The sequence below is a fragment of the Macrotis lagotis genome, chromosome 2, assembly GCF_037893015.1.
Source record: "Macrotis lagotis isolate mMagLag1 chromosome 2, bilby.v1.9.chrom.fasta, whole genome shotgun sequence".
Lineage (NCBI taxonomy): Eukaryota > Metazoa > Chordata > Mammalia > Peramelemorphia > Peramelidae > Macrotis > Macrotis lagotis.
The window spans coordinates 145,068,210-145,082,874 of NC_133659.1; the positions used below are offsets into that span (position 1 = coordinate 145,068,210).

Genomic DNA, 14,665 nt, shown 5'->3' on the forward strand with positions numbered 1-14,665 from the left:
GTTTTTGGGGATCTCTTTCTCTGGGGGATCGCTGGATTCTCTCCATTTCTATTTTGCCCTCTGCTTCTAGAATATCAGAGAAATTTTCCTGTAGTAATTCTTTGAAAATGATGTCAAAGCCCTTTTCCTGATCATGACTTTCAGGTATTACAATAATTTTTAAATTATCTTTCCTAAGTCTGTTTTCCATATCAGTTGTTTTATCAATGAGATATTTCACATTTTCTTCTAATTTTTCATTTTTTTTGTTTTGAAGTATTGATTCCTGATTTCTGGTAAATTCATCAATCTCCCTGAATTCTATTCTTTGTCTGAAGGATTTGTTCTCCTCACAGAGTTTTCTTATCTCTTTTTCCATCTGGCCAATTTTGCTTTTTAAAGCATTCTTCTCCTCCATAACTTTTTGAACTGTTTAATCCATTTTACCTAAGCTGGTTTTTAGCATGCTATTTTCTTCAGCATTTCTTTGGATTTCCTTGACTAGGCTGCTGACTTCATTTTCATGTTTTTCCTGCATCTCTCTCCTTTCTTTTCCCAGTTTTTCTTCCAACTCCCTCATTTGATTTTCAAAGTCTTTTTTGAGCTCCGTCATAGCCTGAGCCCAATTTCTGTTTTTCTTGGAGTCTTTAGATGCAGGAGCTTGTGCTTCCTCATCTTCAGACTGAGTATTTTGATCCTTCTTGGGCTCATTTGCAAAATATTTCTCAATGGTGTTCCTCTTTTTTCTCTGCTTGCTCATTTTCCCAGCCTAAACCTGGTTTTGGGGTGCTTCCTAAGCTTTTGGGACACTCCCACAAGGGTCTCAGTGTGTGAGGCTCTGCCTTCCCTCCTGGTCTGTGAATGACCATCTGCACACCCCTCTGCCACGGGGCTGAGGTGGGGGGGCCCTGCTGTTCTATGGTGGGGCCTAGACTGCGAGCAGGATCTCAATGTGGTTAGAGCCCCCGAGTCCTGTTCCAGGGGCAGAGGACAGAGCTCTGCAGTCTCTTCTCACTCCCCTCCCTCAGCTCAATGGGCTCATGCCCTGGGGGTTCCTGCTTACAGACTCCAGCTGCTTCTGTTTCCGGATCTGGGCTGCTGAAAGACCAAGCTGCTAGCTGTGTGCCCTGATGGCTGGGGCTCCATGTGCTTGGTCTGGCAGAGGTCCCCCCCCTCCTACTATTCCCCCACTTTGTGCCTGGTGCTCCCTGGGGCATAGCTCAGAAGACTCCCCTGCTGCTGTGAGCTGCAGCTCCCAGTGCCCTGGGGCTGCCTCTGGGAGGCTGAAGTTCTTTTGCTCTGATGGGCCGACCCTCCACCCCTGGGGAGCAGAGTCTTTCTGTTCTTTTCCAGGTTACCTTGAGTAGGAGAACTGCCTCACTGGGTCCCTCTGTGGATTCTGTCTCTTGAAAATTTAGTTACAGTCCTTAGCTTATAAGTTTTATGAGAGAGCGCCTAAGACAGGGTCCTTTCTTGTCGCCATCTTGGCTCTGCCTCCTGTACCGTTCTTGACCTTATTTTGGTATAGGATATCAGATGTGAGTCTATGCCTAGTTTTTGCTATACTATTTTCCAGTTTTCCCAACAGTTTTTGTCAAATAGTGAGTTCTTATACTAGAAGCTAATGTCTTTGCATTTGTCAAAGAGTAGATTACTCTTGTCATTTACTACTGTTTCTTTTGAACCTATTCTAATCCACTAATCCATTACTCTATTTCTGAACTAGTACCAGGTAGTTTTGATGACTGCCAATTTATAGTATATTTTTAGATATGGTAGACTAGGTCACCTTCCTTTGTACTTTGTTTCATCAGTTCTGTTGCTATTCTTAACCTCGTGTTGCTCCAGATGAATTTTGCTACTATTTTTTTCTAGCTCGTTAAAATAATTTTTGGTAGTTTGATTGATATGGCACTGAATAAGTAATTTAATTTCAGTAGAATTGTCATTTTTATTATATTAGCCCAACCTAACCAGGAGCAATTGATATTTTTCCAATTATTTAGATCTGATTTTATTTGGGTAAAAAGTGCTTTGTGATTATGTACTTAACAGTTTCTGGGTTTGCCTTGGGAGGTGAGATTCCCAATTATTTAATGTTGCCTATAGGTACTTTAAATAGAATTTCCCTTTCTATCTCTTACTAGTGGGCTTTGTTGTGCACATATAGAAATGTAGATGATTTATGTGGGTTTATTTTATATCCTTCTACTTTGCTGAATTTATTAATTATTTCAAGGATTATTTTTAGATGTTTATCTTGGGTTCTCTAAATATACGAACTTTGTTTCCTCATTGCCAATTCTGATTCCTTCAATTTCATTTTCTTCTCTTTATTGCTAGAGCTAACATTTCCAATACTATATTGAATAGTAATGGTGATAATGGACATCCTTTTTTCACCCCTGATCTTATTGGAAATGCTCCATGTTTATCCTCATTACATAAAATATTTGTTGATGGTTTTTAGATAAATACTTCTTATTATTTTAAGAAAAACTCCATTTATTCCTACACTTCCTGATATTTTTAACAGGAATGGATGTTGTATTTTATCAAAGAATTTTTCAGCAACTATTGAGATAATCATATGATTTCTGTTGGTTTTGCTATTGATATGTCTAATTATGTTGAGTGTTTTCTTAATACAGAACCATCCCTGCCTACCTGATCATAGTGTGTTATCCTAGTAATAACTTGCTGTTATCTCACTGATAAAATTTTATTTAAGATTTCTACATCAATATTCATTAGGGAGATTGGCTTATAATTTTCTTTGTCTGTTTTGATTTGTCCTGGTTTAGGTATCAGCACCATATTGGTGTCATAAAAGGAATTTGGCAGAACTCCTTCTCCTATTTTTGAAATAGTTTGTATAGAATAGGAATTAATTGTTCCTTAAATGTTTGGTAGAATTCACTTGTAAATCCATCTGGACCTGGAGACTTTTTCTTAGGTATTTTATTAATGGTTTCTTCAATTTCTTTTTCTGAAATGGGGTTATTTAAGTAATGTATTTCCTCTTCTGTTAATCTGGGAAGTTTGTATTTTTGTAAATTTTTATCCATTTCATTCAAGTAATCAAATTTATTGGCACACAGTCAGAAAAGTAGTACCAAATTATCTCTTTCATCTACTCCTCACTGGTGGTTAGTTCACCTTTTTCATTTTTGATACCAGTAATTTGGTTATTGTCTTTCTTTTTATAATCAGATTAACCAAAGGTTTATCTCTTTTATAGACTTTTTCATAAAACTAACTCTATTTATTTATTAGATCAATGATATTTTTGCTTTGAATTTTATTAATCGCTTCCTTGATTTTCATATATTTAATTGGGGATCTTTAATTTGTTCTTTTTCTAGTTTTAGTTGCATACCCAATTCATTGATCTCCTCTTTCTCTATTTTATTCATATAGGCATTTAGAAATATAAAGTTTCCCCTCAAAACTGCCTTGACTACATCCCATAAATTTTGGTATGATGTCTCATTGTTATCATTTTCTTGGATATAATTACTGATTATTTCTAAGATTTCTTTGATTCACTCATTATTTAAAATCAAGTTATTGAGTTTCCAATTAATTTTGGCTTATCTTTCCCTGGCGCTTTCATACATGTAATTTTTATTGCATCATGATCTGAGAAGTATGTATTTATTATTTCTGCCTTTCTGCATTCTATTATAAAGTTTTTATGCCCTAGAACATGATCAGTTTTTGTATAGGTGCCATGCACTGCAGCAGAAAAGGTAAATTCTTTTTTTTTTTCTTTGTTTATTTTGTGGTTTGATTTATCTAGTTCTGAAAGAGAGAAGTTGAGGACCCCCATTAATAAAGTTTTATGGGGCAACTAGGTGGCACAATGAATAGAGCACCAGCCCTGGAGTCAGGAGTGCATGAATTCAAATCTAGCCTCAGACACTTAATAATTACCTAGCTGTGTGGCCTTGAGCAAGCCACTTAACCCCATTTGCCCTGCCAAAAAAAACACCCTAAAAAAAACAAAGTTTTGCTATTTCTTTTTGTAATTCACTCAGCTTTTCTTTTAGGAATCTGGATGGTATACCACTAGGTGCATACATACCTTCATTACCTATGGTGTCTTTTAAGGAGATGTAGGTTCCTTCCTTATCCCATTTAATGAGATTGATTTATGCTTTTCCTTTATCTAAGATCAGGTTCACTACCCATGTTTTTTTTTTTACTTCAGCTGAAACATAATACATTTTGTTCCATCTTTTTACCTTTACCCTATGTATATTTCTCTGCTTCAAACATGTTTTTTGTAAACAACATATTATAGGATTATGGTTTTCAATCCATTCTGCCTGCTTCTGTTTTATGAGCCAGTTCATTCCTTGATACTTTCTTAAAAGATGATGTCTAGGCTCCTTTTCAAGTCATTTTTTTTCAACGATACATTTCACATTTTCTTTTATTTTTTCATTTATTTGATTTTGTGTGATTATTTCTTGATGTTTTAAAAATCATTGGTTTCTACTTTTATAATTCCAATTTTTAAAAAACTATTGTCTTCAAGGAGTTTTTGTATCTCCTTTTCAATTTGATCAACTCTTTTTAAAGAGTTCTTTCTCAGTGGAATTTTTGTATTTCCTTTTCCATTTGGCCAATTCTGCTTTTAAAGGAATCCTTCTCTTTAATGAATTTTTTTTGAAATATCTTCTTTCATTAGGTCAATTCTGCTCTTTAAAACATTCTTCTCTTCACTGAGATTATTGTTCCTCTTTTAGCATTTGACCTTTTCTGTTTTCTAAAGTGTTTTTTTCAGTATTTTTTTGCTTCTCCTATACCATGACATTGAATCTTTTTTTTTCATGATTTTCTTGCATCACTCTTATTTCTCTTCTCCATTTTTCTTCTACCTCTATTGCTTGATTTTTAATTTTTTTAAGATTTTTTTCATGGCTTGAGCCAATTGATATTTTTCTTGGAGGTTTTGGATATAGAAGTCTTCTGGGTATGTCTTTTGATCTTCCTTGTCACCATAGTAACTTTCTATAGTCAGGATCATTTTCCAGCCTACTTCTTAAATTTTAACTTTATGTTCAAAAGGGGGCTCTGCTTTTGGAGAGAAATGGGCATCATTCCAAGCTTTAGATTTGATTGTTTTTGTGTGTATGTAGCTGTTTTCAGAGATAATTCTGAGGACCTATGGCTCTTATAAGGTGGAATGATCTAGGGAGCAGTGATTTTACTACTCTCCTCTACTATGCACTGGTTTGTGAGTGATTACAAAGGACTCTTTACCATCCTGTAACTGTGATGAGACTCCTTGCACCCCTGTGGTCCTATGTTCCAGGACTCTGACTCAGAAGTAAGAACAAAGAGTCTTGCTTCCAGTGCCTGCAAAGGGATCTCTGTAAAACTTCTTCTGACCAGTTGTTCTACCCCTGTCTGTGATTTGAGAGGTCCAGAAATCACCACTGCAGCCACTGCAGCCACTCAGGCACTCCTAAAACCTCCTAGTTTATTAGAGCCTGGCTTCTCTGGGTAGATCTGGAGGGTTGAATGGACTGACTTTAAGATCAGACTCAATCTACAGTAACATGGTAGCCAAAAAAGTTCATGTTAGAATAGGCTGCAGTATAAAAACAGTGTTCATGATTTCATATACGAGATGCCTGTACTTTTTTCTCTGGTAGAATCATATCTAGAGTATTTAAGGCAAAGTTCAATTTTGGACAATATATTTTAGGTCCAAAAGAGGCCAGGTAAGATAGAGAGAAAATCATAGAACATGCCAATGAGGATTGATTGAGGGCACCAGGAGTGCTTAGCTTAGAAAAATAGAAGATTCAATGAGGACATAATAGCATCTTCAAAGGACGATGAGATCATAGACAGGATTTGGAAGGGAATTAAGAGACCATCTAATCCAATACCCTTATTTTACAGTATAGAAAATTTAGGTCCTTGGAAGTTAAGTTACTTATTGCCCAAGGTTTCATGAATAGTAAATGGCAGAAACAAGTTTTGGATTCAGGTCCTCTAATACAAGAGCAGCTACCTGTTTTCTGAAGGTTAATCTTGTAGGAAAAAAAGGCATTATGAGTCTTGCAATATTTGGCTAGAAATGACTGAAGTAAGAATAATGGATAGAAGTGGCAGAGAGACAAATTTAGGTTTGATCCCAGAAAAAACTTGTTAACAATCAGAGCTGATCTGCTACCTTAGTGGTAGTTGGTTCTTTACAGTTAAGGTCTTCATAGGGAAGCTAAAAGAAAGGAAGATAGAAGAATCTGACTATATAGTCTCTGGGGTTCCTTTCAGTCTTAGATGCTCTGAGAGAGGAATTCTCTATACTTTTGGGAAATGAAAAGATCTGGAAAAATTATTGACAATTTGTCATTCAATTTAAAGAACTATCTTTTCACATCTTTTATTCCATAAGTAGAATCATGGGATTTGTATTGGAAGGAATCTTAGAAGTTATCTATGAGGATACATAGGTCTATTTATATGAAATGGGTTATTTAAGATCTCAATTCTCTCCAATGAACAAGAAATTATTTTGTATATTTGTAAAAAATTAGTGACTAAAGAACTCATAAAGAGTTCATTTTGAAGTCTTATCTGATAAAAAACCAGTGCCCTTTTTAAGTGGTTGGGAAGAAAAGAGGGCTGCTGCTAGGCAGAAAAATCCTTCAAAGCTTTTATTAGTGAAGACAAGAATAATTGAGAAACTTCTAAACAACTTATGCATCATTGAGCTGTATGCAATATTTGAATGAATGCAAATTCAATAATTTTTACTCAACTTGAATTTTACTCAATGTAATTTCACAAAAGCTAAGTATAAATCACTTTTCCTTAATCAATTTGAAAATAAAAAAAAAAAGACTTACTAAGAGTTTCTGTTGATAGGCTATGATTTTTTTCCAAAATGCTGATTCAGGAATTTCTGGTTCTCCATATCTATGTGTGTGAAGCTGCCTTAACTTTTGCTTGCCTTTATCTTCTTTGGATTTTTCCTCCTTTTCTCCATCTTCTCCCCTGTAAAAAAGTATATAAAATTCTCAGGTGAAGTTGGCATTAACAAGCAAAATAGTTCTCTGGTAGATTTTCTACTAAATGAAATGAGCACAACCAGAATACAAATAACAGCACCAATATACCACTGCTATTGGAAAAGCACTTTTTAATTAATGATAATGTTAAGAAGTCAAGAATACAATTTAAAATCTGAAGTAACTTAACTTCCAATGACCTCAATTTTCTAAACTGTAAAGTAAGGGTATTGGATTAGGTGGTCTCTTAATTCCCTTCCAGATGGTCTATGATCTCATGGTCCTTGAAGATGCTATTATGTCCTCATTGAATCTTCTATTTTTCTAAGCTAAGTCTATCATAGTGTACATAGGGTAACATATATCTAGTGTTTTTTTAACAAGAATTCAAATAATCAAGAGGTATTTTAAAGAACTTAGTGTATAAAATACAAAACTGAAAAAGTCTCTGACCTCCAGGAGCTTATATTAAACAGGATAAACAACATATAGAGTAGAATGATAACCAAGAAAGGGAGTTAGGGTCTGGGAAGACACTAAGTTGGTGGGTAATTTTAAATTTGTAGGAATATATATGACCATGGCTTGTTTGATTTTTCTTAGATTAATATATATTCTACACACACACACACACACACACACACACACACACACAGTTTCGGGTTTGGGAACAGGTATACCAATTTATCAAATTGATTGTATAAAAAGGTATCAGTGGAAAGCTATATCTTCTTGCAACATTTTATTGTTTCTTAACCTGTTTGTGATTGGAAAATGAGGATTCATTCCTGGGTTTCAAGCTAAGGTGAAGATAATAAAATGTGGGGGCATTTTCCCTTTGTCAATATGAATAATTTTCCTAAAAGGTCTCTATTTCAATAAAAGTGGCAGTTATGTTTAAAGCCTATGTTTTTGTCTTCTTTATCTAAGAGGTCTTGTAAGGGCAGGCAGCAGTCAAAATCTACCCTGTCTTAATACCTGAAGTCAGTGGAAGATAACTAGATAGGAAATTAGGCATTCCAGTTCTACTCCACAGGGATGCACCTGGTGAACTAATAGCATCTTATTTTCTTCCCTTTGTGTGTTTGTGTAGAGAACAGGTAACATATTTCAGTATCTGTGTGATTTATTATTCTCTCAAGATTTAACCAGTATGATGAGGTACTTTAAAGTGCCTGCCTAGATTTGACTCTTGATTTGATTTTTTGATGAATGTGCAAAATTCAGGAAAAGGGTTTGTTTCTTTTATCTGTATCTATATATGATGAAATGAAATGAAGCCTCTTCTAGGCAGAAATCTTTCTTGTTCTAGTCTAATAAATTAGATTAAAAAGAGATTTCTTTATAAATCCCTATCTAATAGCAGTGGTAGTAATAACAATAATAATGATAATTAGAATTTATATAGTACTAACTATGTGACAGGTCCCATACTAAGCATTTTAAAAATATTGTCTCATTTAATCTTTACAACTCTGGGAGATAAGCTCAAGTATTGTCTCCATCTTATAGTTGAGGATATTGAGGTGGAGCATTCAGTGATTTGTGCAAGGTCACCTAGCTAAGTATTTCAGTCTAGATTTGAACTTTGGCTAGTTCTGACTTCAGGTCTAGTACTCTATCCAATATACCACCTAGATGCCTCTGTGATATTTATGTTTCATTGTGTTTAAATGGCATATAAATAGCAATTAACTCCTATATAGTCAATTTCTAAAGGAGTAAAACTTTTTTCTTTAGAAATTTATTATGCTTCCCAAATTTTTTTGAGAAGGTTCAGAGAAGAGTATATACTCCTTCCTCTTCACTTCTGGTATATTGTGGCTTAAGGAAAAAAAGAGAGAGAAAGTAAGAATTGTTGCATAAAATGACAATTGTTTTATGAGGAGGAAAAATAACCCTAACCAAAGCAGAAATTTGAAATATATATAGACATACAAATATATACATATTGTATATATATATGCATGTGTATACACATATATTCATAATGGTTTTATATTAATTATCTATCTTTAAATTGGAAAAGGAAATTAAGGTAAAAATTTGTACTTCGTCTTCTAACATTCTAACACGACACGAGTTTCACAAAGGTAAAAAAATTATAGGACACAGGAATTTCTATATTTTCTCAAATTTCATAAAAATATTAATGTCTCTATTGCATTTCCCTAGGATGAGGACATATTAGAACTATGGAGTATTTTCTGTTATAAAATTAAAAGCACTAATTTCTAATTATAATGTTGTATATAACTGACTAATAAAAAGTCAAAAAGAAATCCTTCAGTTTGCCCTCATTTTTGCTGAATGATTTGTATATTTTCTTTTGAGTTAATCTTAAATAATGTATTCTAGGTATATTTTATTATTAGACAAAAAATTATTTTTGTCTTGTACCTTTAAAATGTGCATACTGTATTGTTTCAAAAGTTTGAAAAAGATGCACACCACAAAATGTTTTCCTTTTAAGAATACAAAACTATGTATGTTCTTTAGAAAGAATTTGAATATTGAGGTAAAATGCTTAAGGAAAAATTTTGAAATTGAAAAGTTTGCAGTCTGAATGTTAAATAAATATTGGCTAATATTTGAAAATATAATTCTTATATCAAATAATGGCATGGAATAATTTTAAATTTGCCATTATAAGTAAAAATTGAATAAAAATTTAAACTACAAAAGGGAAAATCAATGCTAACTTTGAAAATATAACAATTTTCTTACTTGAGAATTTAGCATTTTTACATAATACCTATGCTAACTACCTATAGTCCTTAAAGCATTACAGTAATGTCTATTATTAATTTTCCAGTACTTTTAACTAAAAGAACTGTCATTACTTAGAACCTAGGTCTTTAAAACAGGAGAAAATCTTCAGTCATTCATGTTAAACAAAAACAGACTCTCTTGAATGTTCAAATTTTTCTAGAATCTCAGTTATTAACTTTGTGGGAAAGTTTTCAAAATAATTTCTACAGAGAAATGTTTTCATCTGAAATTTGTATAAGAATCAAAAATGCTTCTGTTTAATAGAACTTCATCTCTAAAATATTTTACTTAATATATGGATTTTGAAACTTTATGAACAATTTTCTCTATATTGAGAAAGTATTTATTGGCCATTTAGAGCAGTGACAGAAAACTAGTATTTAGAATAAAAATACTTAAAAAGATTATTTATATAACATAAATAAGCTTTTGTTTTAAGTAAATATGTTATAGTTTATTTAAACAAGTTTGTTTCTAACACTACCTTTTTATTTAATTGTGATACTTTGTATCTTTATGATACCTTGTGTTTCTTTTTCTCCTTGCTTCCCCTTTCTCTCCATTTTCCTCAGTTTTCACTAATGGCAGTCATGGTAGTTCAGGCTTTTCACTTAGAGTTTGAAATTTATGAATTATATTATAATGTTAAAAATATTTTGAATTGAAAAAATATTGAACTTGAATTAGCATAAAACCACAACCAGCTATCATAGTGTACAACCGTGCTACCAAATGTGTCCTCGAAAATGTAGTATTTAGTAATAAATAAAAAAGACAATTTTTACTGTGTAACACAATATAATTCTTGAAATAGAATCAAGACTTCTTATTGATGTTCAAGGCAATACTATCCCCAGTTCAATCCACAACAGGGCAAAGCATAGAAAGTCTATGATCTGTAGCATCAAAGTAATGTTGGAAACTGTTGATATTCATATATAATTAGTAAAATTTGAAGCCACCTGTAATTTTATGTTTATATTTTAGTATTAATGTGATTTTGCTAAAATCAAATCATAGAAAAACAATATTCACTCTGGTGTGTGTGTGTGTGTGTTAGAAAGGGAACACTGTACAATGGTTTGAAGTTTTCAACTTATGACAGAAATATTTGAGAGGGCTGGGAACAAGGTGAAGACAAAATATTGAGTTTGAAATCATTCAATAGTTATGTGAACAGAGGACCCAAAGTTCTAAGCTGTGGGCTCAGATCTATAATCAGAAGACCTGAATTCAATTTCTGTTAAGTCACAACCTCCCTTGTCTTAATTGTCCTCATCTATAAAATATGAGAGTTGAACAAGAAGGTTTATGAGGTCATTTTTCAACTAAAGATTTATGATCCTGCTGTATTAATATTAAATACAGGGTTTTTTCTATTTTCTATTTTTTACCTAATTGCCTAGAATCTGAAGGAACTAATCTGGGGGATTTCTGGATAAGTAATTCATTGAAGTCAAACAAAAGAAAACAAACACAAAACCATCCTAAATTTTATAGGTCTAAAGAGACTTTAAACTTATATGCTGTCAGTATTTACATGCTGTCAAAAATTCAGTAAACATTTATGAAGTGCCTCCTCCATGTCAGACTCTAGGCTAAGCACAGGGGATACAAAGAAAGGGAAAAGACAGTCTTTGCCTTTGAGGAGCTCACAATCAAATGGGGGAAGCAACATGCAAACAGCTCTGTACAAAATAAACTATATAGAGGTTATATTAAAAGTAATCAAGAGAGGGAAAGTACTAGAATTATGGGGGATAGAGAAAGGCTTCTTAAAAAAGAGGGGATTTTATCTGGAATTTGAAATAAGCCAGAGAAGCCAGAAAATGAGGATGAGGACAAAGAGTGAAAATGCAACAGGTTTTTTTTTAAATTACAGTTGCTAAATATCAAATTCAAAGAATAATATAGTTAGTATATATATATATATTATATATATACATATATATGTATATATATATATATTACAGTTAGTAATGGTACAATTAGTATTATGGTGGTTTAGGATACCAATTTGTTGCAAGGAAAAATAAATTTGAGGTGTTTTGAGAGGGCTTTCTGGTAGTTGGTCCTGCAGCTTTTTAAAAAGAGCATAAAAACATGGACAGGGATATTTCACAGGTCCAAAATATTAATTTTCTGGTATATTCATTATATAAAAAACATTGTAACTGGATACATTAAGAATGTGACAGCACAGAATCATCATCTTGAATGATTTATTTATGTATTAATGATTAAAATTTAGGCTTCTATCAAAATATATCTTTCTAATATATTAGAATATCTAAGGTTGCTATGTGCATCCATTTTTAAATACATACTTAAACCAAATTGTTCCAATCTTTATCTCATGATATATGAATATTTTAGGATATATGACCACATGGTGTTGGTCCTTTCTGGGATAGGAAGTTGAAACCAGGTCAGTAAAAGCAATAAAGCTCAGCAGAAAATAAAAATGAAGGTGAAAAAGATGTAGACATTTATAGGTTATTACCATTAGTAGAAAATCAATGATTTGGATAAACTAAAGTTACATGCTTTCATTGTCTTATAACTAGCCATTTATTATATGACTTTAATGATTGACTGTTATTTTAAATGTTCAAAAGATTTCCCCAAATGATAAATTATAAAAGGATATGCATAGACAGTTTTCAAATGAAGATATTAAAACTATTTACAATCATATGAAAAAATGCTCTAAATTATTATTGATTAGAGAAATACAAATTTAAAAAAACTCTGAGAGGTTGTGGGAGGATTGGTACATTGATGCATTGCTGGTGGAATTGTGAAATGAGCCAACCATTCTGGAGAGCTATATGGAACTATATCCAAAAAGCAATAAAATTGTTCATTCTCTTTGACCCAGAAATTCCAATTCTAGGCCTATATCCAGAAGAAATCATAAAAAATGGGAAAAGTCCCACATGTTTCAAACTTTTGTAGTGATAAAGAATTGGAAATTGAGGGGATGCCCATCAATTGGAGAATGGCTAAACAAGTTATGGTACATGAATACTTTGAAATATTATTATTCTATAAGAAACCATAAATGGGTTGGACTCCTAGAGAAGCATGGAATGAGTTACAGGATTCGATGTTGAAGGGAGAATAACCAAGAGAACAATGTACACATTAACAACAACATTGTGAGATGATCAGCTTTGATGGAAGCAGTACCTCTCAGCAGTTCAGAGAGCTTGGACAACCATATTAGACCAGCTATGGACAATGCTATTCCCATCCAGAGGAAGGAAAACAAAACAAAACCAAAAAAAAATTTTTTTAAAGCCTTCAGAGTTTGATGAACACTTTATAAAAAATATCTCTTATATATCCCTTTTCCTTAATCCTAATTCCTCATACGTATGTACAATGCTAACCTGACTGTTTGCCACTAAGGGGAGGAGGGTGGGAAGGAAGGGTGGAAGGAAATTTTGAAACTTAAAAATATACATAAGCATATGGATGAATATTGAAAAACTTCCATAACATGTAAAAATAAAATATCAATAAAAATTATCTAAAAGACATGAATATGAGTGTCTCTTGAACTTAACTAAACAAATCTTTTCTATTCAATCACCTAAAAATGATGGACACAGGTTCAAAATACAGTAAGTAAAATTTCCTGGACTAAAATGTATGAACTTTGGGTTAACCAAATATTCATTAGATAGAATTCTATGAGATGTTTTTCCCCTCAAGTTAGCATAGGACAGCAAGTAAGGCATAAATGAAATTCTTGGTTCTTATGGGGAAGCAAGAAAAGATATGTGAATGACATCAAAAGCTCTCAACTCTTATAATTATGAATTAAGGACATTATAGTCTGATAAAGAGGACTGAGAATGATGGACCAGAACTAAAACAGTTTGAAACAGTTACCTGGTTTAAGACAGTGAGAATTACATTATTAGAACCTATTGCAAAGTTCATACAGGACTGATGTTTTCTGAGATCATAGATTTAAAACTAGGAGGACCCTTGCAAGATGCATTAAGAACGCTCAGCCATATACAGTCAAGGAGGTAGAAGAATTTTTTTAAAAAAATAGTTTTTGAAGCCAAGGAAAGGGTAGCAAGCACCATTATACCTACTCTGCTTTTTCAGGTTCGGATTTCGTTTCTTCTTTCTCTTCCTTTTCATCTTCTTTCACTTTCTGTTCCTTGAAAGGATTAGTGGGAAGAAAGAAAATCTAAGAAATATTGTATGTAACCTAGAGATGAGGTTAAAGAGACATGAACTCATATGTCAAAAATAAATCAACAATGATTCCCCAGAGTCTCTAGAATCAAATTCAATTTTTCTGTCTCAATTTCTCCCTATTTAAATTATATACATTCTCTGTTTCAGTTATGTTGATTCCTTGACTGTCCTTCATAATTTACCATGCTCATTTTCATCAATATGACTTAGCTTGTATTATTTACCTTCCATCCAGGAATGACCTCTTCTTCTTTATTATTTCTTCAAATTTTACCCATCTTTCAAGGAACAGTTGAATTCCCACTGATCTAATGCCCTTCATGAAATTTTAACCTAAGGACTACTTTATCCCTCAATGATTTATTTCTTCTTTTTATTAATATCCATTGAACTGATAGATACTAAACAGTTTAACACTAAATTACATATGTAATTATGCATTAACCACTTATGTAGTTTATCTTATTCAATTCATTGAACACTTATTAAATGCCTGTGTGCAAAGTTCTGTCCCAGGCATTGGGGATACAAACAGAGATATATTACAGGCTCTGCTCTTAAAGGGAAGTTTGTAGTTTGACAAAGTGGTAGGGTTATAAAATATAAATAAATAAGTATGAAACAGGTAGAGTGTGATAGAAGGAACTATCTAAAAATGCTTT

General features: G+C 32.8%; 1 protein-coding gene across 13 annotated transcripts in view; it reads right to left on the bottom strand.

Annotated features, from left to right (window-relative positions):
* The window catches only part of RYR2 (ryanodine receptor 2), a 766,826-nt gene that overhangs the window by 49,340 nt on the left and 702,821 nt on the right, over positions 1 to 14,665 (bottom strand). For all 13 annotated transcript variants that reach the window (XM_074222945.1, XM_074222939.1, XM_074222937.1 and 10 more), the window contains 2 exons: positions 13,895 to 13,962; positions 6,849 to 6,996 (listed from right to left, as the gene is read on the bottom strand). In XM_074222945.1, the coding sequence (XP_074079046.1) occupies positions 6,849 to 6,996; positions 13,895 to 13,962 (216 nt within the window). The remainder of the gene's footprint in view (positions 1 to 6,848; positions 6,997 to 13,894; positions 13,963 to 14,665) is intronic.